The sequence below is a fragment of the Anguilla rostrata genome, chromosome 6 (assembly GCF_018555375.3).
Source record: "Anguilla rostrata isolate EN2019 chromosome 6, ASM1855537v3, whole genome shotgun sequence".
Taxonomy (NCBI): domain Eukaryota; kingdom Metazoa; phylum Chordata; class Actinopteri; order Anguilliformes; family Anguillidae; genus Anguilla; species Anguilla rostrata.
Genome location: NC_057938.1, coordinates 42,639,444 through 42,663,197, shown reverse-complemented (window position 1 = coordinate 42,663,197; position 23,754 = coordinate 42,639,444). Strand labels below are relative to the sequence as shown.

The 23,754-nt window shown below is 43.7% G+C and overlaps 1 protein-coding gene across 4 annotated transcripts; it reads right to left on the bottom strand.

Annotated features, from left to right (window-relative positions):
• Positions 1-4,526: 4,526 nt before the first annotated feature.
• Positions 4,527-23,020, bottom strand: LOC135257263 (grainyhead-like protein 1 homolog). Of its 4 annotated transcripts, none has more exons than XM_064339820.1 (15): positions 22,808-23,020; positions 19,677-19,863; positions 19,482-19,552; positions 18,731-19,097; positions 18,242-18,327; positions 17,744-17,900; positions 16,717-16,828; positions 15,879-15,973; positions 14,555-14,801; positions 14,031-14,155; positions 12,460-12,488; positions 11,326-11,414; positions 9,439-9,524; positions 8,392-8,456; positions 4,527-6,945 (listed from the first exon to the last, which is right to left on the bottom strand). In XM_064339820.1, the coding sequence occupies exons 1-15, from the start codon at positions 22,825-22,827 to the stop codon at positions 6,831-6,833; spliced, it is 1,851 nt and encodes a 616-aa protein (XP_064195890.1). In that variant the 5' UTR covers positions 22,828-23,020; the 3' UTR covers positions 4,527-6,830. The 4 variants fall into 4 exon arrangements, with proteins under 4 accessions (XP_064195890.1, XP_064195891.1, XP_064195889.1 ...); XM_064339821.1 differs by having other exon boundaries at positions 19,677-19,860; XM_064339819.1 differs by lacking the exon at positions 22,808-23,020 and adding an exon at positions 22,212-22,742.
• Between the last annotated feature and the right edge of the window lie 734 nt (positions 23,021-23,754).

The following is a 23,754-nucleotide window of genomic DNA, read 5'->3' as shown; positions in this document are numbered from 1 at the left end:
GAATTGTTTGTGAGTGATGAAATGGGAGTTATCCTGTCAACAGAAACCCGTACGGCCTCCTTTAAGGAGTACCTCTATCAAATTCATACTATATCCTCTGATTGTTAAACTTTGCTCGTAGCTTGAGCTTGTCGGTATAGCTAGTTCTCTTGGTTGGATTCTTTCCTTTTTTAATGCAAATTTGCTATCCTTTTCACACTCTCCACCTTTCAGGTATTCAGAACATCCCCTTGGGAAGGTCACTGGAAATAGAAATTGACAGTATGAATTGGGTCATCAATATACAGTACATGGCTAAAACATGCATTTTTGTTTTAACACACGGAGTGACCTTTTTTACCTTGTAAGTTACATTCTTTTCATATTTGTACATCATGTTTGGGTCGTAAAAAGGGAGGGAAAAGGACTTATCCGAATGAGCAGTGATGTGCAAAAGCAAATGAAATGCTAGGATCAATCTGTTGCCCTGACATACCTACATTTGTTGCTAAATGGCTGGCTGTTGTCTTGGAAACCATAACACATGTATCACGGTTTGGCCGTGGATTTTCTGGGCCTCCTTGGGGAGGAAGATTTGATGCTAGCATTCTCTGGAAATAGGTGTCCTTGAGTAAATAAAAGAGAGGAGTTTGGATGACGAGGGATCCTTTGTATGCTGCAGCGTTCAGAGTTGGGAGGAAGGTCTGTAACATGTTTTTTGAAGGCATTCCACCCCTGAAAAGGCACTTCTGCCTCACAGAATCAGCAGAGCTAGTACAATCTCTAGCCAGCCGCCCCTCCTCGTCTCTCTTTTTGTAGGGCACTGTGACCCAGAGACTATCAAGCAGTGCATCTGTGATGGCACGCTCCTTTTTCTCACTATTTCATTGTGAAATGAAACACCCTGCGCTGTTATCTTCTTAATTATTTATTTCTTCTTTTTTTTGTTTCTTACTTTTTTCTTTATTAGGACATAGAGTGGAAAATGATATACATTTTTGGAACATATTTGGGTATCCAGTATTGTGAAGCTGCAAAGGATTTTGCAGAAAGCGGGTGTGCGGTCAAATTCTAACTAAGGCATCCAGTGAAAAAAGGACCTCAGACAGTTGTCACAAGCTGGGCGATCTTATTCTCTTCAGCTCATGCTGCTGTATCTGTTCACCCATGGTGTTCTCCAAGCCTGTTGGTAGCATTTGCATATATGCTGTGCTGAGGGGCTGCGTGTGAATGCCTGAGGTGCAGCGGCAGATGCTGTAGGGGATGGCCTTTTGTTCTGGAAGTGCACAACACCCTGAGGTCAGTCTCCCTGACCTCAATTATGTGACCTTTGTTGCCTTTTCCCTTCTCCCACCCCCTTCTCCAAGCGCTCAGGTTCTCTGGAATTTGGGGTGCATGCCTGGCTCAAGGGTGCGAAGGGGCAGAGCAGGGAGTTCTGGGACACTGGCGGAAATCCCCTCTCAAAGTACGCAGACAGCACCAGGATTCCTGGAGAACCGCTTCGGCGTGTTTTACAGAAACGTGTAGCTGGGCAGGATGTTGATATGGATCACGGTCAAAGAATGTTATTTTGGAATCGCAAAAAAACTGTCAAGTGGGCTCCTAAGGGGAAAGGATAACTCATGCAGTGCAAAAGTTATTTTCTGCAGCAGCTTTGGTTATACTAGGAGAAAAATAGACCTAGGGCAAACCTTGGTGTGGACAGCCTTGAAAGGCCATTGAAAGGCCATGTGTGTGCTGGCTTTCTTTAGCTGAAATATATTAGAAAACAAGTGGTTTTTTAACGCACCCCCGAAAAAGTAATAAATAATTTCAGTTCCAATGTTTTATCAATCTTAAATCATAACTGGGTGTGAAATTACTTAGAATTTTATAGAACTGCCATAACTAGAAAAAAAAAGAAACAAACAAAAAAAAGAAACAAAAGGTTACATAAATATCAATATTTATAGGAGTACCAAGGCCCTTTAAGGTTGATTTCCATGTTGCTTCTGCAAAGGGAGACGAATCTGCTGCTCCCTGCATTCATCTGCCAATCAGTCAGAGATTAGTGCTGAGGTACAGCATCAGGGAGCAAGGGAGTGCTTTTTAATGCATTCAGAAGTGCTACTCTGACAAATATTAAACTGACAAACTCAGTATAGTAAACAGGCTGGGTATGTAGGGAAATATTCACACATCTGTGCTTTGTTTCATTGCCTATATGAGGTTCACCTGTTGTTTGGGTATTTCTTTGGCTTTATGTGCGTTGCGTTCTGGTCCATGTGGTTTCCACAGCTGGCGTCTGTGCTCAGTCTGAGAAACTATGTGACTGGTGTGTGAGGGCGGGACTGGGACTGGATATGAGGAAGTTTTTAATGCGAGCAAAGAAAAGACCTTCGTTAAAGACAACACATCCATTTAATGCCCTTTATCCAAATCTAATTTCAAATCCCAGAGTACAGGACAAGAAAAAGGACTGCTCAGCTTTACCTGAACTGCTACATTCCCCCCACTGACAGGTGTGGCCCACTGAGATACCATTACCTGAGATTCCCGTTGGTGGATGTGAAATTCAGATTCATATATAAGGAGGCTGTATGAAACGCAGAGATGTGATGAGTCTTATTAGCATGTGAAAGGCCACAACCGTGAAACTTCTCATCCAGTTTAAGGCTTACTTCTTCTGTTTTTACCTTAGCAAATTCTGGTGACACTCACCAGTGCTGCATTTTCAGCATTACATAACCCATGTGCATGGCTGAACTGAGACAGCAAGGTAAAGTGTCACGCCTGACCGTACGATAGGGTGCGCTCCCGAACTTTACACCCGCCTGCAATCCCGCGCTTTAAGCATTCCCCATTGCAATAAGCCCACTGTCGTCAGAGCCCTGCCTATATGTGAATGGCCTACGTGCCATTCCCTGAGAGTAGATTTTGGGACCGCAGCCAAGTACATATCGGGAGAGTCAAACGGGGCCACGTTGCACCAGCGCTCTCCAGGGCTTGAGCAGGCGAGGCGAGGCAAGACCAGGTGGCTCAGCGCTCCAGGCCTGAGCGGCCCTGTTATAATGCAGCCCCGCTCTCCTCAGCTCCACCAGCCCCATGAACCGAAGCAGCCAAGGCCACACCACTGGCATGGGCATGGGTGGGCCAGGGTGGTCCATGGCCACCTAAATAATATCCTGGCCCACCCATTTATCTTGGCTGAACCAACACACCCTGATGTAAATGCCCACCTATGTAGTTCTGGCCCACCTAGTTCTGTGCAGGCCCGACTATATGAATGTTTCTGGCTACACTGCTGGGCCACACAGCCCTCTTGTTTCTCCGGACTCAGCTGTATATACAGAACACTCACCGCTTTAGGGGTGTTCTCCGCCCAGTCATATCAGCATTGCAGCGCCCCATCTCATCATATATCTGTCCTTGACACGCTCTGTGGTAAGCAGCTAACTTTCTTTTAAATCACTGATAATACACATGTGATAGATAGCACGTAGGCAAACTGCTAAAATATCCAGGTGCAGGACTGGCAATTTACAAGGGCTATACAGGAAACAAGATAGTTTCTGTTTTGTTTTCTCCTTGAAAATTTGACATCTTCAATCCCACCTGAATTTCAAGTGTCCAACTTGCAAACTGCGTACAAGCATCCTCATATATGCCCCCTGCTGCCGACTTAGGAGAGTGAAGATGACTTGTGGTTCTCCTCCAAAACATGTGGTGCCAGCCAACTGCTTCTTTTCACACCGCAGCCACAAGCTGCGCACAGGGGCGGAGGAGACCCAATCATACATATGTGCAGAGAACAAGCCACGGGCACCCGGTCAGCCAACAGGGGGCGCTCGAGCAATAAACACTACTATCCCCACCAATTAAATCCCTACCATACAGTATATCCCTTTGGTGACGTGAAGCCAATTGTGCGCCGTCTCTGCAAGGCTGCCAGCCACAGTTGACACTGGCACGGGCCGGATACGATCCGAGGCCATAGTGCTCACTCAGGCGGCACAAGCTGTGCTTTTACCGAGTGAGCTACCCAGAAGCAAATAACGTCACTTTTAAAAGGCGTCACTTCATTTTCAGCACACACCATTCTTTCGCTGCTTTAAATTCTGTGCTGAAGAGCCACAGAGTTGCATTGTGAACATTAGTGGTGGGTGAGATAAACTTCCTGTTTTGACTCTCAATTGTACATGCAGCACACATTCATTTATATATCCTAAATGGAACATTACCCCATCTCCCATCAGTACAGCAGATTGGTGATTAATTCTCCCTGTTCATTCACTTACTTGGAAATCTACTTCTTAGGAATATTGTATTGTGTTCACTGCATAAACTTGTATGCTGTGAGCTTACGCAACCCCAGCAGGTTTCCATGGGAGGGTGTAGCAGTGTCTTATAGTGTACGGCCGGTTCCTGGTAGCATGATTAGAATTCATGCCCAGACTGATGGGTGTTTGGAGTCATGATATCCACCTGCTGTTTGACACACGTTCTGTGTGAATACCCCGCCGCCATTTCATGTTGTTGTCTGTACATAATCACAAGAGAAGATGGTGCAAATTCCAAATCTAGGTTTTATTTGATACAATTCTCTTTTGCATATGGCACTTGTTAAATGTATAAAATTTGACAAAAAAAGCACTCAAACCTGGTCTTGAAAAAGTCCCTCATTAAGAAAATCCATACAATTTCAGATACATTTTGAAAGCATAACAATAAGCATGTTTGTTAATAACATTTATATCGTTAGAAATCCCATACCCTGACCAGTTAAATTAAGATTTTGATTTTAATATGGAATTTAATACTTTGACACAAATATCTTTGTAACCAGTCACCAGCTTTTTCATGTACAGGTCAAACATTAAAAACAACATGTTTAACACAATTGTAAATATATGACTCTATTTTTAAATATAACTCGTTTCCCTCTGATCCTTACAAAACTTTGAGTAAACTATTAATATATCTATATTCATTAATATACTATAAATATGTGCATGATCCACTTCTTATAAATATTGAAGGGTAGGTAATTTTCCTGATAATCTAAAAGTGAATATGCTTATACCTAACAGCACAGTATGATAGCATACAGTTTAGTTGCTATGCAGTACAGTAAGCTAGTTACCTTAGAGCTTGATAGGTATACATTGGAAAGTAAGGCACTAGTTTCACAGCGGAGAAGCCTCAGCTTCTTTCCTTATATCATGCTCTAATGACAGCATGTGACATTCTTTGCCCGTGGAAATTTCTGCTCCCTGCAAAAAAGCTTTTTTTTTTGTTCGGAGTATGAGCCTTCAAAGGAAGTATGATACACGTGGCATTCCTGGATCATTTAAGCAATCTCTTTTATTACAACATTGATATTTATTAAAATATTAGTAGTGACTGAGTGCAGTCCTTCTTACTTAAATTATCTGACAGTGTGGCTATAATGTATACAGTGTGCTGTAGCATGCATTCAAACTTTATCCAGTTAGACAAATAGATGATTAGGCCCATAATTTAGCCAAACGTGTGTGTCTATACATGGTCCATAAAGCTTTTGTGATAAATGAGTAGCAATCTCATTTGAAGACAGAAGGAGAGGCTGAGAAATGGATTCTGGGCTTGGTATGAGTATTAGATGTTCTTAGCCTGAATGAAAATAAGAAATCATGAAAGTATTGCAAATTAACTTGTGTTTAAACAATGAAAAATCTTTCCATATATTTACATACAGCTATAAAGGTAAAGAACAAATAGCATTTTACCCTGTAAATGGCCAAGCACTGATCTATTCTAACACCTGTTATCTGAGCATCCTCAGGCAGGTTTCACAGTTATCACATAAATTATCCCTTTATTTAAAAAAAATAGGCACTAATGCCTACTGTCACTCACTCTCTTGTACATGAAAAGACAATACAAAGAAAAAACATAAGCCAACCAAAGGGCAGGTATCTACATACTAAATACTTCAGGGTAGTGAATTTCAAAACAGCATTTCAGGGACATTCGTGTCATTCCTTACACCAGTTTATCTACGGCAGGTTTCTCACTTGTAATTCAGTCATCCCTCACCTAGAGGCCGACAGAGCTTTCTTAACAGTCAATTATCAAATGGCCCCTCCTCAGCAATCGGTTTTATCCAGTCACTCAAAGAATATTTCTATGGACATTCTATTCGTGTCATATTCCTTCCTGTCACATCAACCGTCAAATTCAAAGGGTCACAATTGATCTCTAATTGCATAATTAGCCAGGTGACTGGTACAATCCAAGGACTACAGTGACCCCAAGGGGATTTAGATGGTAATGCAGGTGAAATGAATGAAAGCATTTTGGAGCACATGCTCTAGATAAACTGGTGCTCCTAGTTATATCACAAATAACAATATAATGTACTTACACTTTTGGCCATTGAATTCAGTGCTAGGGACCTCTATGTTTGGGGAAACATGAGGAGAGGGACAGAAATCTGACAGAAACATTGCTCAAACCCTAAAGCATTAAGCTTCTAATCCACAGTTATAATGAACTTCTCCCTCACAGTTCATAGGTTGGTACATTTAGTATGCTACATTTGAAGTAAAATCAACCTGAGTGTACTTAACTGCAGCATATGCACCATGAGACATACAGTAGTAACCTGCAGATATAATGCTTTCATATCGCAGGAACAGGCCTTTCACGCACAAGGACATGCACACGCGTACATACAAAAAAAAATGAGTTCATAGAATGCCTAGCTCCCATCTTGTAGGTGGCGTCACTGCGCACCAGAAAAAGCCAGAGACGCACATCGGACAGCTCCTCCCCGCCATTCGTCCAACGTGCATCTACTGTCCCCAGGCCGCCCCCCCGCGGGACTCCGTTCAGATCTCTGTGAGGGTCAGCTTGTAAACTCCGTCCTGCTCTTCCATGTGTATCTGGAAGGTGTCCTCATTCGAGTAGTGCTGTATGATGTTGTCATCCATGTTAACGAGAATCCTGACAGAGGACGAGAAAGTTTAGAAAGTTTCCTTTCACCATACAAGAATAGACTTCATTGACTACTTCTGTGAAAATTTGAGGACTTATGTTGAAGACATAAACAACAATACATACGTCAGGACAGTACATAATACAAAAATACACTACGGCTGTGGTAACCAACTCTGTTTCCTGGAGATCTACCGTCCTGTAGGTTTTCATTTCAACCCTAATGGACATATCCGATTCTTCTAATTAGCAGCTCAATGAGATCTCTAGATGCAGAATGAGGTGAGCTTTGTCCTGCCTGCCTGATATCTCAACATGGAAGACCAGGTATCACCTAAAGCTCAACCTCAACAAGACCAAGCTGCTGTTCATCCCTCACAAAACCTCCCTACTACAGGGGCTCTCCATCACTGTCGATGCCACCACAGTGACTGCCTCCCACTCTGCAAATAGCCTGGGAGTGGTCCTGGATGAACAGCTGGACCTCAAGGAGCACATCACGGCAACATCACAGTCACGCAGATTCCTCCTGTACAACCTCAGGAGGATTCGATCATACCTGATCACGTACTCCGCCCAGCCTACTCTGCAGCCAACAGGACAGACCCCGCCTACCTACAGGACATGACTCAACCCAACACGCCAACTCGATCACTCTGCTCTTGCACTCCCTGCCATCCGGGTGAATGGTTCTCACTTGTCCCAACCACAAAGCTTCTCCACCCTACGAACATTGGAAAATCAACTATACCTGCCACCCAGATAGTTTAAACTTTTAATTTAATAAGAACAATGGAGGTTATAACGATGACCCATTGCCACTGATTGCCATGGTACACAATTGTAGAACAGCAACTAGGAGTGGATGATCTATCTATTCCAAACAAGGAGACTTGATTAACGCTACAATAGACTGTTTCCTGGCTTGGCCTCTAACATCAGACCCCCTACTGATTGGTAGACTGATTTATATAGGGAGGCCAGACACTGGGTACATAATTTTGGATATACTGTACATTTATGTTTCCTGCCTCAGGAAATGCCTAGGAAAGGGTATTTAAAGTCATTCAATTCTGATAACGAGATTCATATTAACTCTGCAGACAACTGCTGGTCGTGATAATAAGCATCATTTTCATTGAGTTCAAGAGGCATTCAACTGCCTTCACTCTTTTTTGTGGTGTATAAGTTTTGGGAGACTACACCACATTGATGCCACAACAAGACTTGTGCACTGACAAGCGTGGTATAAGACCGCTGCTACACACTCCCTCTCCACCACCACCGAAACAGCCAAGACAACCCCAAAAACAAACAAAACAAAAAAAAAAAAAAAACGTTATGGTCCCAAGGAAATAGTGGTTGCTGATTAACACCTTTCATGTATGACCACTTACACAGAGATACAGACAACATCTGTTTCACTGAACCACTGACAGACGAAGGCAAACATACCCTTTTTTGGACCTCTTGTAGACTTTCCCAAATTTCTCAGGTGGCACCTTGTATTTGTCAGATACCTAGGGAAAAAAATGACAACATATAAAACAGAAGTTATACTATTTTTCCACATAGTCCAGGGTGAAAGTATGCAAGTTATAGTACACTAATGTAATCCTCAGGAATGGAATGTCTAATGAGTTTTGATGCTGCTGGGCAAAATGTGTATCATGTGAGTTGCCGTTGGCTCCTTAACGATAACAACACAGACTCCAGGCTCTTGTCTTACTTTAGAAATATGGACGGATTCTTTTAAAATATAATCGACCCTTGTTTCTGAAACATCTATCATCAAATGTGTGGTGCTCCTGGGACATTTTTTTGAAGATAATGTACAGCTTGTTTTCAGGCACTGGCACAGCCATTAATTATTGTGATAATATTATTTCTCAGTGCGAAGCTTAAATTTTCGTCCAGCTGGCTCAGCTTGGGCTAACACTAGGGCTGCAGTGCCCTTTACTTTGCTGACTCTACTATGCAGCAACCTGGCTGCCTGTTAAAATGCAACGGTTCCTGCGACAGAACGCAATGATTCTAAACAGAGGTGCCTGGGCATTGCACCAACCCAGGCACGTCTTTACCCTGGCTGCCATCACAGGGCGGCTTGGGGGGGGGGGGGTGTCATGCGGACCGAGGGGGGCACCACAAACTATCATGGACACAACACATCTAATGTTATTGTTCTTTTTTCTTCTTAATTTGGGGCACCACCCCCACTCCATCATTTTTTCTTATTCTGTCAAATGTCTGTCTTTCAGTAACCCAGGATACTGATGTTAGGGCAGAAATATTTGGAGACAGATTGATATTCGTGTTTGGGTCAGAGGTATCGGGGTTATCCATAGTTACTCACAAAAGACATTATATAAGTAACTATGGTTAAGAGCTAAATGCCTATATGTAGATGGTATGCCATTTGTGTTTGGGTCAGAGACATGTGGGGCAGGCAGGTACTGGTATTTGGATCGGAGGTGAAAGATTGGAGGGTCAGTGGATGCTCACCGCCTCAATCAGGCCAGCCAGTGTGGGGGTGTTCAACATCAGCGCATCAAACACTTCATCCGTCTCCTTCCGCACGTACAGCAGAACTGCGGGGAGTGAAAGACCGTGAAACTCTCACAGGCACATGCGCAAACAGACAGACAGACGTGCACACACACACTCACACATACCACTCACACGTGCACACACACACCACAAACACACACAGACACACATCACTCACATGCGCCCGTGCACACACACACCACAAACACACACAGACACACATCACTCACATGCACACACATGCACACACACACACACACTCACCCACACACACATACATACACACACACAAACACACGCTAGGCATCTTTCCTGAGAGAGAACCACCTCTCCCATCTGTTGTACTATATGTAAAACTATACTTTTTCATGAAAAATGTGTCTTCTGGACCAGCAGTCAGAGGTGTTTTACAGCAAACCAGGGACCAGAGTTCCTGGTGAGTGCACAGGATGCCGTAGTGATTTAATGTAGGGAGAGATTTCATCTTTCCGTCATCTTTCACACAAAGCTTCACTGGCAATAACATTTACTCCTGTTTTACTACATAATGGCTCTTGAAAAAAGGCACACGTTCATCTTCTTAATCACTACATTAAATCTCTTTCTCCCCAGCGATTATCTTTATGGGAGTATAGGCATGTGACGCCATGAGGACATGAGTTCTGTGCCAGCTTGTGAATTGCTGACAACAGCAGTGGTACTAAATCACGTGTCCCCAGAAACACATAAGGAACACATCTCGCTCTGCTAATAATGATGAACTGATGAGACCAGACAGCATCTCTCACAATCAGTCAGGCCAGATGAAATTAAATGATGATCTATGGCACCGATCTATAACCTAAATGTACCCTGCACTGCAGATCTGTAGCACGTGCACTCACGCGGAATGTGTCAGTGAACCCTGGTTTCAAAAATCGGCCTGTGTGTGGACTCATTTTACGAGCTTCCCTCTGTTTCAAACTTTCATCCGGGTCCTTGGCTACGAGCCTAATCAAATACAGAGCAGTCTGTGAAGTTGCCCAAAACCACAAATATCTCAAAACAACAAGCGTGTCCACAACCCTTGCATGTGACAGTGAGAAAAATTCCCAGAGTGCATGCTGGGAAATGGCCATGTTCCTACAGAGAAATGCTCTCAGCCATTGCCTGATCCTGATCCCATTCAGGACTGATAACAGTGGCTTAACTTAAATCAGACTGAATTCTTATTCAGAGAAGTGAGCAGTACAGAGAGAAATATTCTGAACAGCTGCCATTCGATATAAGATACGGCTGGGGTGGTGGATGGACTTAATGAGGCAGTGCAGCTGCATGCAGTGTGTGTATGTGTGTGTGTGTGTGTGCGCGTGTCAGCCTGCAGAGGGGGCAAGGCTGGAATACCAGGAAGCACGTGGATGTATTTACATGTGCCAGGACAACAACAACCTCAGTCAATCTCAGCAGAGCACCTCAATCAGTCTGTCTCTCCATCTGTCTTAACTGCATTCATTTCAAATGAATTCTTATGGAATTATCTTTCTCTCTTTTTCTGCCCTTTCTCTCTTTCTCCTTTAATTTCAATTCTCAGTTTCAATCTGTTTTATCGGCTGGACCATACATTTGTATTGCCAAAGCATGTACATAAAACAGAAATTCACTAAATGATACTACACAATAGAGGAATATTTCACACGAAAGAAAAAAAAACTGTAGCTCACAATTTACCAAACCAAATGAATTCATGAAATCAAACAAAATCTTAGAGAAAAACAAAATGAAGGTGAATAAAATAATATGCAGACTATAACATTCAGCGGAAGTTTCTCTGAGTAATATGACATCACGGGTCTGGAAATGTACCTTTCCTGGGCTTGTCTGCCCGGGGCACTTTGCTAGGAGGGGAGCCAAACTCGTCTTCAGCAGCGAAGAGCAGTCTCTTCATGTCCGAGCTGCGGCAGAAGATTGGGGTACGTTCACGTCATTTCATAAAGTCACAGAGGAAGAAAGGCCAAACTGCTTCAAATGCAAATACAGGAATATTCCCAAACACGATGACATCGTACTCTTCTATCTGAAGCCTCATTGAAACTGAAAGCAGGGTAATACCAAGGCTGGTGCAGTGGTTTGGGCAATGCAATCGAAAGATAAAGGCTGTTTGCTCGAATCTCAGCTGGGACTTAACATAACTGAACATCACAGGATATGCTGAACATATATGTTGTACATATGTACAATATGTTGTACATGTCAAGTCAAGTAAGAAGCCATTATATTTGCTCTACTAACTTAATGAAAGTGGAGGCATTAATACTAAAGGAAACCATGAAAAAACTCTCCACACCGCATGATTTCAGTGTTTCTTGTGTCATCGGATTAATCTACTAAACATCCTGCCACCAAAACTGTAACCATTTACAAGCTTGCAATACGATCTTTTTAGAAACATCTGTTCTATTCATCATAGACTAACACATCTCCCATGGTAGTGGACTATCAGACTAACAATATTTTGACCTGACGTGTCACATTTCATTTAGGTAAGATTAAAAAAAGAATTGGCACCAAACGTGGGGCTGAATATATCCAATTTGCACGCTAATCTGGAATGCCCAACTGTCTGCGACCGCATTGGCGAACCCCACTCCTGAGCGTATACGACCGTGGTTCTCCTCTGAAACACGTGGTGTCACCAGTCCGCTTCTTTTTACACCAGGGACTACGGCTAAGCTCGCATAGAGCGGTGCTGGAAGAAGAGCTTTCATACGTGGCTTTAACCGCGCAGTCCACAGGTATTGACTGACAAGTGGCTACGAAATGACCCTAACTGACTGAACCCTCCCAATTGTGCGTTTCCCTACGGAGCTACCAGCCACAGTTGCCACTGGATTCGGTCCAAAACCACGGACCAGCACCACAGGGTGGCGCTTTAACCGAATGAGCCACCCAGCAGCCCCTAGGTAAGATATTTAAAAATAACAAGGAAGTTATTCTCACCCATCATCGCCGTCCTGTGCCAAGTATGGCTGCAGTAGGGAAGAAAGCATAAAAGACAATAAGAACTTTACAACGTTTATCATATGTAAAAGGAGCTCTTATAAACCGCGCAGCCAAAATTAACAGCAAGATGAAAGGCTATCAAAACAATTACACCCCTCCCTCCATGCAAGATATCTGATTGAGGGTTAACAATTGACATGCTTATTGTATAACAGGAAAACACATTTTATCCAAAATAATAAACAAGAGTACAACAAGGAATGAATAAACACATACCAGTTTATTGGTCTGTTTAGTGTATTATGTCGACTCTATTGTGTTAAGCTGACTCTGTTATACTATACAGTAGCGTCATACTCACTGTCCGAACAGTGAACTCCCCCTTTTATTTTACTTCTATTTTGGGTGGTCATAAACGTTTTGTTACTTTAGTGTTCTCTGAATGCTTATTTGTACCTGTAACTCAAAACTGCTCGCCAGATATATATTCTATGGAGCTTCTTGTGATATAAATTTAAATGGTGATATAAAACATGGATTATCTTATTATTTCTCTATCAGGGTTGTACATTCAGCGATACTACAATAATTCCAATTTTCCCCTGTATGTGACCTCACACAGATGCACCATTAACAAAGGGTAAATGGTTTCTTTTTGAATTTTTTCTTTTCTCTGTCTTTGGGCTTCCAGACAATGTAGATGTTCTTCTTTTATTTGGGCTCTGGGGCACGCAGCAATGCAGCATTGTCAAAATATCAGATGGTCTTTTATCCCTTTGGCTGAACACCCACAGGAAAGGGCCATCGCTGGGCTGAGCAGACCTACACGGGGTTAAGGTTCCACTCCGCATAAGCAGCAGCAGCCACAGCAGCGGCAGCCATTACGTTGCCAGCGCGTGAGTTGACGCGAGGACACTGAACGCGCGCCGGTAATGCAATTCTTATGCACTGAACCCGGTGTTTCCACGAACATATGGCGCTCTCTCCTTACTTGACTCCGGTGTAATATACACTGGCCGAGGCAGCGTCTGCGAAGCGGTGCACAGCGGTGGTATTGAGCAATAACGCTAACGCGCGGCACTCCCTATTTTCTGTGTTCTGAAAGAGTTTTGTTTTGTTGGTGGGTATTCAAAATGGTAATACCTGATCGCATGTGAACGCACTACAGTGCTCATGCAGTTACCCTGAGAGACACATACATGTAATACAGACTATTAATCATTCAATAGCTGATTATGCTGAAGTCCAGTGTGTGTGTGTGACTTGTTTGTACTTTGAAAGACACTTGCGTTTAAGAAATGCTTCAACAAACTGCTCACACTGTTTAACAGCAAGATGAAGATTAATGCTATTCTGCCAGTGCTGATTATGGATTATGGTGAGTATGTGGACAGGGAGCAAGCTCGCTGCCAACAATCCCATGATGCCAAGTGTCAATGTATTACCATTGAAATCAGGCAGATTAGCATTGCGTTATGGGATGCTGGGTCTGTACCCCTTCCCCTATGATGACAAAAAGAACCACTATCTCATCCTTAAATGTTTAGATTATCATGGGAAACGCTCACATGATGGTGGATGCCAGAGATGTAGTCCGGAACAAAAAGGACAGGCTGAGAGTCAAAGTCGCTCATTTCTTTGAAGGTCGTGACATCAACGGTCTTGTGCAGCATCTGCCCCCTCCCATCTGGAACTACAGGCAGAAAAACAGAGACTCTCTGTGTTGCCGCGTGTAATAACTCAGTAGCAAAGCTAGAGAGTACTATGTGCAGGGATATGATTCAGTGAGTTGGAGCAGCACTCTGAGATGTGTTATTTCAGGTCTGTGGTGTAGGTGCAGGTGTGTCTGATATGTTAGCATAGGCGCATGCGGTGTGTTAGTGTAGGTGTATGTAGTGGTGGTTTGGGTGTTATATGGTATAGGTGTAGGTGTGTGCAGCGCTGGTGTGGGTGTTATTTGGTACAGGTGAACACAGTGTTAGTGTAGGTGTTATTTAGTGCGCTGGTGTGGGTGTATGCAGCGCTGGTGTGTGTGGCGTTTGGTACAGGTGTACGCGGCGTAGATGTTGCTCAGTGCGTCAGTTGTACTCACAGGTCCCCAGGTTGATGGACGTGCCCACGCACTTCCCCTTCCTGCGGGTCTGCTTCCTCTCCTCGTCGCGGACCTTGCGCTCGGCGCCCTTGTCACAGAAGACCTTGATCTGGCAGCAGGCGCGATGGACGGGCTGGCTGCTGCCGCTGCTGTAGCTGTACGTGTCAATCTGCAGGCTCAGGGGCAGCCCCTTCACACCCTTCTGAGAGGAGAAGTCCGTGCTCAGGCAGTTCACCGAGACGTAGATCTGAGAGAGAGAGAGAGAGAGAGAGAGAGAGAGAGAGAGAGAGAGAGAGAGAGGGAGAGAGAGAGAGACAGAGGAGAGAGAGAGAGAGATCGAAAGAGAGACAGAGAGAGAGAGAGGGAGAGAGAGAGATCGAAAGAGAGACAGAGAGAGAGAAAGAGAGAGAGAAAGAGAGAGAATGCTTTTGGTGAAGTGGCTTATTCTAGCCCAGTATGTCCCTGCTATAGTCTAAATCCTTTACGACTATATGATTTATTCTTCCTATTCTGTTATTTTGTCCAAATTATGTTTATCCAGAGGGCGTGTGTGTCAAGTTTACTGTTAAATCATTTGTGAGTAGTGCAGTATGGCACTTTGAAAACAGGGCTGAATCATGTCCTTACACACCCTGCATTTCAGGGTCTTGCTGTGCTTTGGAGGGGAAGGACAAATATGCGGTCGGCAATACTTTAGTGTAAGTGTGTGTGTGTATGTGTGTGTGCATGTGTGGGGGTTAAATTGGGCCTGGGTGAGAGGATTTATAGTGCTGAAGGAGATGACGTTCTTCCAACTTGTTTTTTGTGCGCACGTCGCCCTCTTTTGGCACTTCTATGTAACTACCCCTGTTTGCTGATAATCCGCATCCACCTTCATCTGGATAAACTGGATGCTCAGCCATACTAAAGACAATTACTGTAAACACAGCAACATCTGTTTTCTTCCTCTTTTTTCATTGCTTTTTTGCTTTTGTGAAGGAAGTGGGAATGCCAAATACAGACGCGCCATTCAGCGAAGACAATCACAACCACGCCAAGCTGGTGAATCCGAAAACAGGATCCAGAAACCAATCATGGGGTGGAAAAGCTTGTTTGTATACATCACCACATCACAGCAAACACAGAGACAAAACTCAACCTAGTAAACTACACCTGGATCTCGGGACTCACTATCACTTGATGGAATATCAAGAATATACCCCCATATGACTCTTGCAGGAATACAAGTATTATATCCACCACCAGAGCCACAGTTAGAATGAGACTCTGCATCAGTCCCACTAGTGCAGTCCGGCCTGTGAAAGATCACACAGGTTCCTCTTACCCGCGGCTCCTCGTTGGTGTCCCAAGTGAAGGATATTGCGTTGTAGGCGATCTCCTCCATGTTGGTGATGGTGTCAAAGCTACCTTTGTAGTCAGCTGTGAAAGAGACACACATTACAGCCTGGGCTGTTCCTGTCTCTCCAGAGGGATGACTGAGTAGGTGGCGGCTAGCAGTAAGAAGCAGTGTGTGTGATTTCATCAGACCTAGTTCAGTTATGTACTGTGAATGTGCGTGTGCTTGCGCGAGTGTACATGGACACTGTGTTTCTATGTGTGTGTTGATGAGTGGGCATGAACACTGTATGTTTGCATATATGCATGTGAGAGTGAGTGCACACTGTTTGTGTATGTATGTGTGTATGCGAGTGTCTATGTGCACGTGTGCATGCGTGTGTGTGTGTGTGTGTGTCTGTGTGTGTGTGCTTGTGTGTGCGTACGTGTGTGTATGTGTCTGTGTCTGTGTGCTTGTGCGTGCGTGTGTATGTGTGTCTGTGTGTGTGTGCATGTGTGTGTGTGTGTGAGTGTGTGGTGGGTGTGTGTGCGTGTGTGTGGTAGGTGTGTGTGTGCGCGTGTGTGGTGGGTGGGTGTGTGTGTGTGTGCGTGTGTGTGGTGGGTGTGTGTGTCTGTGTGTGTGCATGTGTGTGTGTGTCTGTGTGTGTGTGTGTGTGTGTGTGTGCGTGTGTGTGGTGGGTGTGTCTGTGTGCGTGTGTGGTGGGTGGGTGTGTGAGTGTGTGTCCGTGTGTGGTGTGTGTGCGTGTGTGCATGTGTGTGGTGGGTGTGTCTGTGTGTGTGTGTGGTGGGTGAGTGTATGTGTGTGTGCGGTGGGTGTTCATGCTCACCGATGTCGATACAGCGCTGCTTGGCCGTGTGCTGCCTGGAATGCCAGTACTTCCAGTGTTTGAGCTGCTCGTCTCTGCTCTTCTCCTCACCAAACACCAGCATCACCACGCTCTGCAAAACAACCATGAACTACAGTTAGCCTTTCATCACCACACTCTAAAACACAACCATGAACTACAGTCAGCCTTTCATCACTACACTCTAAAACACAACCATGAACTACAGTCAGCCTTTCATCACCACACTCTGAAACACAACCATGAACTACAGTCAGCCTTTCATCACCACATTCTAAAACACAACCATGAACTACAGTCAGCCTTTCATCACCACACTCTAAAACACAACCATGAACTACAGTCAGCCTTTCATCACTACACTCTAAAACACAACCATGAACTACAGTCAGCCTTTCATCACCACACTCTGAAACACAATCATGAACTACAGTCAGCCTTTCATCACCACACTCTAAAACACAACCACAAACTAGGGTCAGCCTTTCTATCACCACGCTTTGAAACACAACCACAAACTAGGGTCAGTCTTTCATCACCCCACTCAGAAACACAACCACCAACAAGGAACAGCTTTGCCATTATAAAAATAACTGCACATAGGGTTAAGCGTTCCCATCACCAGACTTTAAAACATAACCATGAACAAAGAGGTTTCCCACTAGAACCCTGAAAAATAACTGTGAAACAGAGACAGTTTCCTCATGACTCAACACTAGAGTCTTAACCACATCCACACACTCTAACAGACATGCTGTGAGTTCAACAGCCAAACTCTAGATAAAGCCTCACATAAGTGCTGATGGTCACCATTAACCAATGCAAGTAGAGAAGCACAACAAACCTGAAAATTATGAAGTTTAACCCACTAAACTCAGCACAGATATCTTTTTTTAAAAACGGAACTACATTTTTAACAGGAATTTGTGCAGTTTTAAAAAGAGCCAATCCTCCATATACAGTACATTCATATCCACTGGTATTACAGAGAGAAGGTCCTGCTCCTTACCCGTGCCTTGCTTATGGAGTTGGGGAGAGTTTTTCCATTGCTGAGTTCCTTGAGATTGATGGGGTAGAACTGGCCCTTATTGAGGTATGTCAGTGGGTCCCCCGCAGACTTATGCCGCAGTGACTTGAGAGCCTCCAGCGTGTATTCAAAATTATGACTGACGACAACAGAAAGACGTTTCACATTTTTTTTGAGACAATCCTGCTACATTCATTGAGATGTTGCAAGCTGGGAGAAATTTTGGGATTCAACTCAAACTGGAGTTAAAAGTACATTCATGTCAACATATCAGTTAGAACACAGACTTAATGCGAAAAGGTCCTGCTCCTTCTGAGGTGAAACACCCTGAATGTGTAGGGTTTCAGAGCCCAAAAAAAAAAGACAAGACGGCAACAGTGATATGAACAGACTGAGTGAAATTTGGCTTAGGTGGCCAGCGGGCTGACCGTAAAAACCATTGGACTGTTTTGAGGGGGCCTACTGGCAGGCTGTCATTACCATGAGACCGCGTGGAACGGCGAGTTGCCATTTGCACTGACGGCAGATCCCACGTGTAACTGGAGATCACCTGGGAAAGGGAGCACCTGCGAAACAAATGAAAGCAAGAGGTGCATCTTTACAAAAGGTGAGGACAAGACGGTACACTTAGAGGGTAATACCATGCTCTTACAGCACAAGACCCTATCTCCAGTATGCAAGACCGTACACTCAGGGAGAAAGACCGTACTCTGAGAGAGCAAGACCGTACACTCAGGGAGCATTACTGTACTCCTAGAGGACAAAGCGCCTTCCCAGGTCCCACCCCACCCTTACACAGACAAAGCTCACGTATTGGTTTTTGTTAAGTAATCTCGCCTACAGAAAGCAGTACAGTGCTTCATTGTATTCAGTGTACAATGGCATAATAATATACTAGCTGCCATTGTGGGTCCTCTGGCTGTCAGGCCTGGGGTGAGATAATCGCTGTGCGGAGGTGCAGTGCTTCACCTCCTGGGAGCCGTCTTTGAAGGGCTCGGGGAAGGTGGAGTCCGGGGCGTGGGACTGCGCGCCGGGGCTGAAGTGCCTGTGCTTGAGCTGCCCGTCGACGGACAGGCCGTGGACGTCGGCCCGGGAGCAGTGGGCCCCGGGGAAGCCGTGCGGGGCCGCCTCCGTCTTGGTCGGGTAGGCGGGCGTGGTGGCGGCGGCGGCGGCGACGGAGACGGTGACGGTGGTGTCCGGCAGCGGGAACGGGTCCCGCTTGTCCCGGCACTGCTGGTCTCCGGGGACGACCATGCTGAAGGGGACGGTCCTGAGGACCTGCAGCCTGCTGTCTGTCATCGCCATGGCGACCTCCTGAAATGGAACCATGTGGTTCCTATATACACACGCAAACACACACAAACATATACACATAGAGAAAGGTCACTTTACTTTTCCTGGTTTCATATGAAACAGATGGCAGAAATATATATTTTACATCATCTCTGAAAGTTGGTTTTTACTCAAGTTGATTCATATACTTAAAATTAAATCTCCTTTACAAAACAAATGTACAATGAAATGACAGCAGGACATATGTCCTAATCATAGATTATATAATTCAAATATCAATTTTAGATACTCTAAAAACAGTTAAAGTATATTTGCTTTCAGTTATCTTTCTGTAGGTTGATTTTAATGCTTAATATTACACACATTTTATCCACACAGAAGAAGGGAATGTCCTATCATCTGCTGCGACATCAGAAAGGGGCGTTACCGTTTGTTTGCAGTGGCATCACCGCCCAGAGAATCATTTTTGGTCATAGGTGGCCTCTTTTCCCGCGGAACCTACCGACGAGCACACAAACGCACCATCAATGCCTTGTTGACAATGCTGACCTCATCCTTACTCAACCAATCAGGTGGGAGCACAAGGACCCCTCTCTGAAACCCGTCCCTGGGGCGCCGGTACCTTGTAGTAGTCGTAGAGCAGGCTGAGGGCGGCGGCGCTGTCGTCGTCCCCGTTGACGCTCATCATGGCCTTGGTGGCGGCCGTCAGGGGGTTCTCCAGGAAGGACCTCCAGGCCTCGTCCTCGTCGGTGTAGGCCCGCCGCTGGCCATAGCCCAGGTCGTTCTGCATCACCAGCACCGCCCTTCTGCTGTGCGACCAATCGGAGAGGGGAGAGACAAGAACAAGCCAATCGAAGGTGACCATCGTTACGCATGACAATCAGTCATGGCTAACCGCGGGTATGCGCGGGTCACATGACCGGCCAATCGGAGGGGAGACGGGAACAAGCCAATCGAAGGTGACCATTGTTACATATGACAGTCATGGCTAACTGCAGGTATGCGTGGGTCACATGATCGGCCAATCGGAGGGTAGACGGGAACAAGCCAATCGGAGGTGAGGTCATCGTTAAGTATGACAATCAGTCATGGCTAACTGCAGGTATGCTTGTGTCACATGACACTGGGGGAAGGGAGCTTGTTTGTGATGGATAATTAAAAGTAAACTCATGCCAAAGAAAATACCTTTGACCAGTAAATGAAAGCCTGCGCTTCGCCATGGAACTGTGCAGGGTGTGTGGCGCAGATTTGACAAAGCCAAGCTGTCTCAAAAGAAGAGGCCCTTTCACTGAGTGTTTACATTTTACATTCGAGCCACAATTAAGGTCAATGGAAAAAACACAGAAGTGCTTCACCAGAGATATAAACCTACAGACATGTGGAGTGCAAAATTTGTACCCTAACAAACATTCAGCACTGCTCAGAAAAAAGGACAACAAAAAGACTGCGTTCTCAATCAGGATGAACAGAAGTCGGTGGTAGTCAGCTTAAAAGAAGCTCAGTCACAGTCTAAATTGTGCCTGAGTTAAGCTGTTTTTGTTTTGGCTGAACAGGGATAATACCGGCACTATGCATTATTTTTTCCATGAAATTTTGCCCTCCAAATAAATAAGCAAATGAACAAGATATGCTATGGCTGGTTATTTTCTGGGAACCATTTGCATAGCCATGCCTATTAGGAATGCTTTTCAGCAGACTGTGTCATTTGCCTGTAAAAAGCAGGGGTTTACTGTTGAGGGCACTGTAAAGGTTTGAATAAAGCTGTTAGGCTTACATTCACTTGAAAACCACATAATCATATTTTTCTCATGAAGGATGTTATTAGTAGCCTACATGGTTTACTTCAAACAGAAACTCTTTACAATACGCATACTGACCCATATGACGACTGTCAGCAATACAAACTAATACCGCTTTTCAGAAATTCTAAATGTTTTGTAAAATACACATGAAACTGGATACATACATTGGGTTAAATGTCATTCTCGTGATCTAGACTGAATGTACTTACTCCCCAAAGATAATTAAACTGATGTTGGCTAATGGCTGAAGGATGTATCTTCACTGTAATCAGTGTAAAATTTGGGGGAAAGCACTGCTACCAGAAACAAGCTGACTCTGTGGGAAAATTACATGTTCAGTGTGAATAGTCTCATTGATTATGACTCTACATCAATAATACGTAATACAATTGATATAACATGTTGAATAACCTCATTAGTCTAAAAATTATGGCTAAGATCACCTAGAGATAATGAAAAGTAGGGTTTCTGCAATGTTCTCATTGACAGTTCATGTAAATTTGGTCATTTTCATTTGAGTGTAGAGGGGGAAAACATCTGTTGAGAGAAACTGGCCAGAAGTTTGTCACACTGGAAAAATTGTGGCTTGAACAAAAGCTTATCCACGTTTAATTCTTAAACAAAGCAACACAAAGAATAATAACAATTACCATTTTTGACACAATATTCTTATATTGGATATAATTATATTTTAAAGTTCACATTTAAACCCACACTTTTCCAGGCATATTTAGACCATACCAGCATAGCCTACTTGTTAAGTACTTGTGAAGAATGAACTCCTCGGTTTCTACAGATTATGTATGTTCACTTGTATTTGACACTTGCAGTGCTGCTTGAGCAGTGTTTTGAACACTTTGTAATGACTACATGTTTTGACATTTCGTTGCTAGCCAAGAGGAAGACTGAATGCTTGTCGTCAAGGTAGTGGTCATAGACGATGTTTGCAATTCAATACATCATTGTGCCATTCACTATGGTCTTTAAAAACGCTTCGGATTTGCAACCCGATAGATCCGTAATCTGGAGGCAATATGCTAAAAAAGGCGGACAAGCAAATCGGCTATTAAACCGGAGGCGGTCAGTCATGCGTGGCCACATGGTAGTAGGCTACTGGCAAATCACAATTGACTCGGGATAATGCGGTGTTCCCTTGTGTTCATTTAAATGGAAAATGACAAATAATTAAAGAGCTCCTTTCTAATGCGGATAAAGATTAACGCCTATGAATAAGTGCCGAAAACAAACAGGCTATTTTGAAACACACGAAGGATATAAAATAAAATAAAAATTGTCCGTAAACCCGAAATGTACATCTTTGTGATTGGATAGAAAATAGCGAAGGCTACACTTACCAAAGGCTATAAACACGAGAGTTTCGGTTGTTTGTTTTTTCCGTTAATGACGACCGTTTGTAGACAAGTTGTTGCAGGTGGGTTCCCATGATTTCCCAAACATAAAATGTTTAAAAGGCAACATTGTATAAAGCGTAATTGGGGAAAGAAGCCAACTTTTGTATGCAATTAAATTCTATCAAATAAATAAATAAATATTATTTTGAAACAATAATAAAGAAATAATCATTTAGGAAGCGATTTAAAAAGTCACATTTTTAACTTCCCAGAAACTAAAGTATTTGCAACGCTAAGCTAACTAGAATTTCAAAGCTGTGCTTTGACACGCCTAACAGGTGCAAATACACCTGCAAGTTGAAATATGACAGTTGAAGCTACTGATCTGTCCTGAACATTCAAACACTCAAAAGGGATAAAGCACGACCGAAACCATTGTTTTACATTTAAGAGAGAAAAAAGAGGCTATTATTACACGTTAGAACAAAGATCTGGATCAAGATCCAGAAATCCTACCACGATCGTAGCTACAACTCCAAGCAACAACTGAATGTAGTCTATAGGTTATAAGCACAGTAGCCTAAGTATAGCCTACTTACTTGCTCTGCTCCTGTGTCATCTCGGTCTGTTTAACTGGACTTTCTAGTTGGTACAGTAAATCCGATCTGTCCACTTTATATGGAAGAACAAAAATAAGCGGCTGGATTAGCGGGCGATGTCAGTGGTTATCCTGTGAGAACGGGTTTAGTTGGATTTTCTCGCTTTTTGAGGTGATGTAGAATCAGTAGTCCGTTTTACCTGAGACTAGGTGAGGGCATGGATTGGATCGATAGAGAGGCGGGGACCTACTCACTTGGAACAGGCTACAATGTATTTCATTGGGTCAATCGAGGGCTTGGTTCACGCCCCTAGACGAAAGACGTTTGCATCTGCATTAGGCTACATTAAATTGCATTACATTAGGTTACAGTGCAATTACTGAACACAGATTTTATTCAGAGCAAATTACTGGAGTGGACAATACTTTGTAAGTTTCAGGAATGCAAACGTGCGACATCACCAATAAGGCACAAAAAGCTCATTTATAGCCTATTCAATAAAGGCAACATTAACCAAACAAACCGACCATTTGTATTAGAAAAGTAATAGGCCTACGCGTTAGAAAAGCATTTACGAAACTTTTAAAAACGCAGTGTCAGATAAGTCTGTTATTTATTTATTTATATGTTTGTTTAGCTTATGTTTATATAGCAATAGACCCCCCGCCACACACCATATGCAAGCCATAAGGCTATTATAACTTAATAAATTGCGCAACGTTAAATATTTTTCACCACCAAAATAATCATTATGGCACTATATTACTGTTTAATTTATTTCTTAATTTCTAACTTCAGTACAAAATTAAATCGACGTTTGATATTCGTTTTACACGTCTTTTCCACGGTTTCCTATCGTAGGCTACTGGCTAAACAAAAAAATTCTGAATGTTTAAAACTTTCCTCGCAGGCTTGCATTATAATTTTAAAACCATAATGTTTATTTT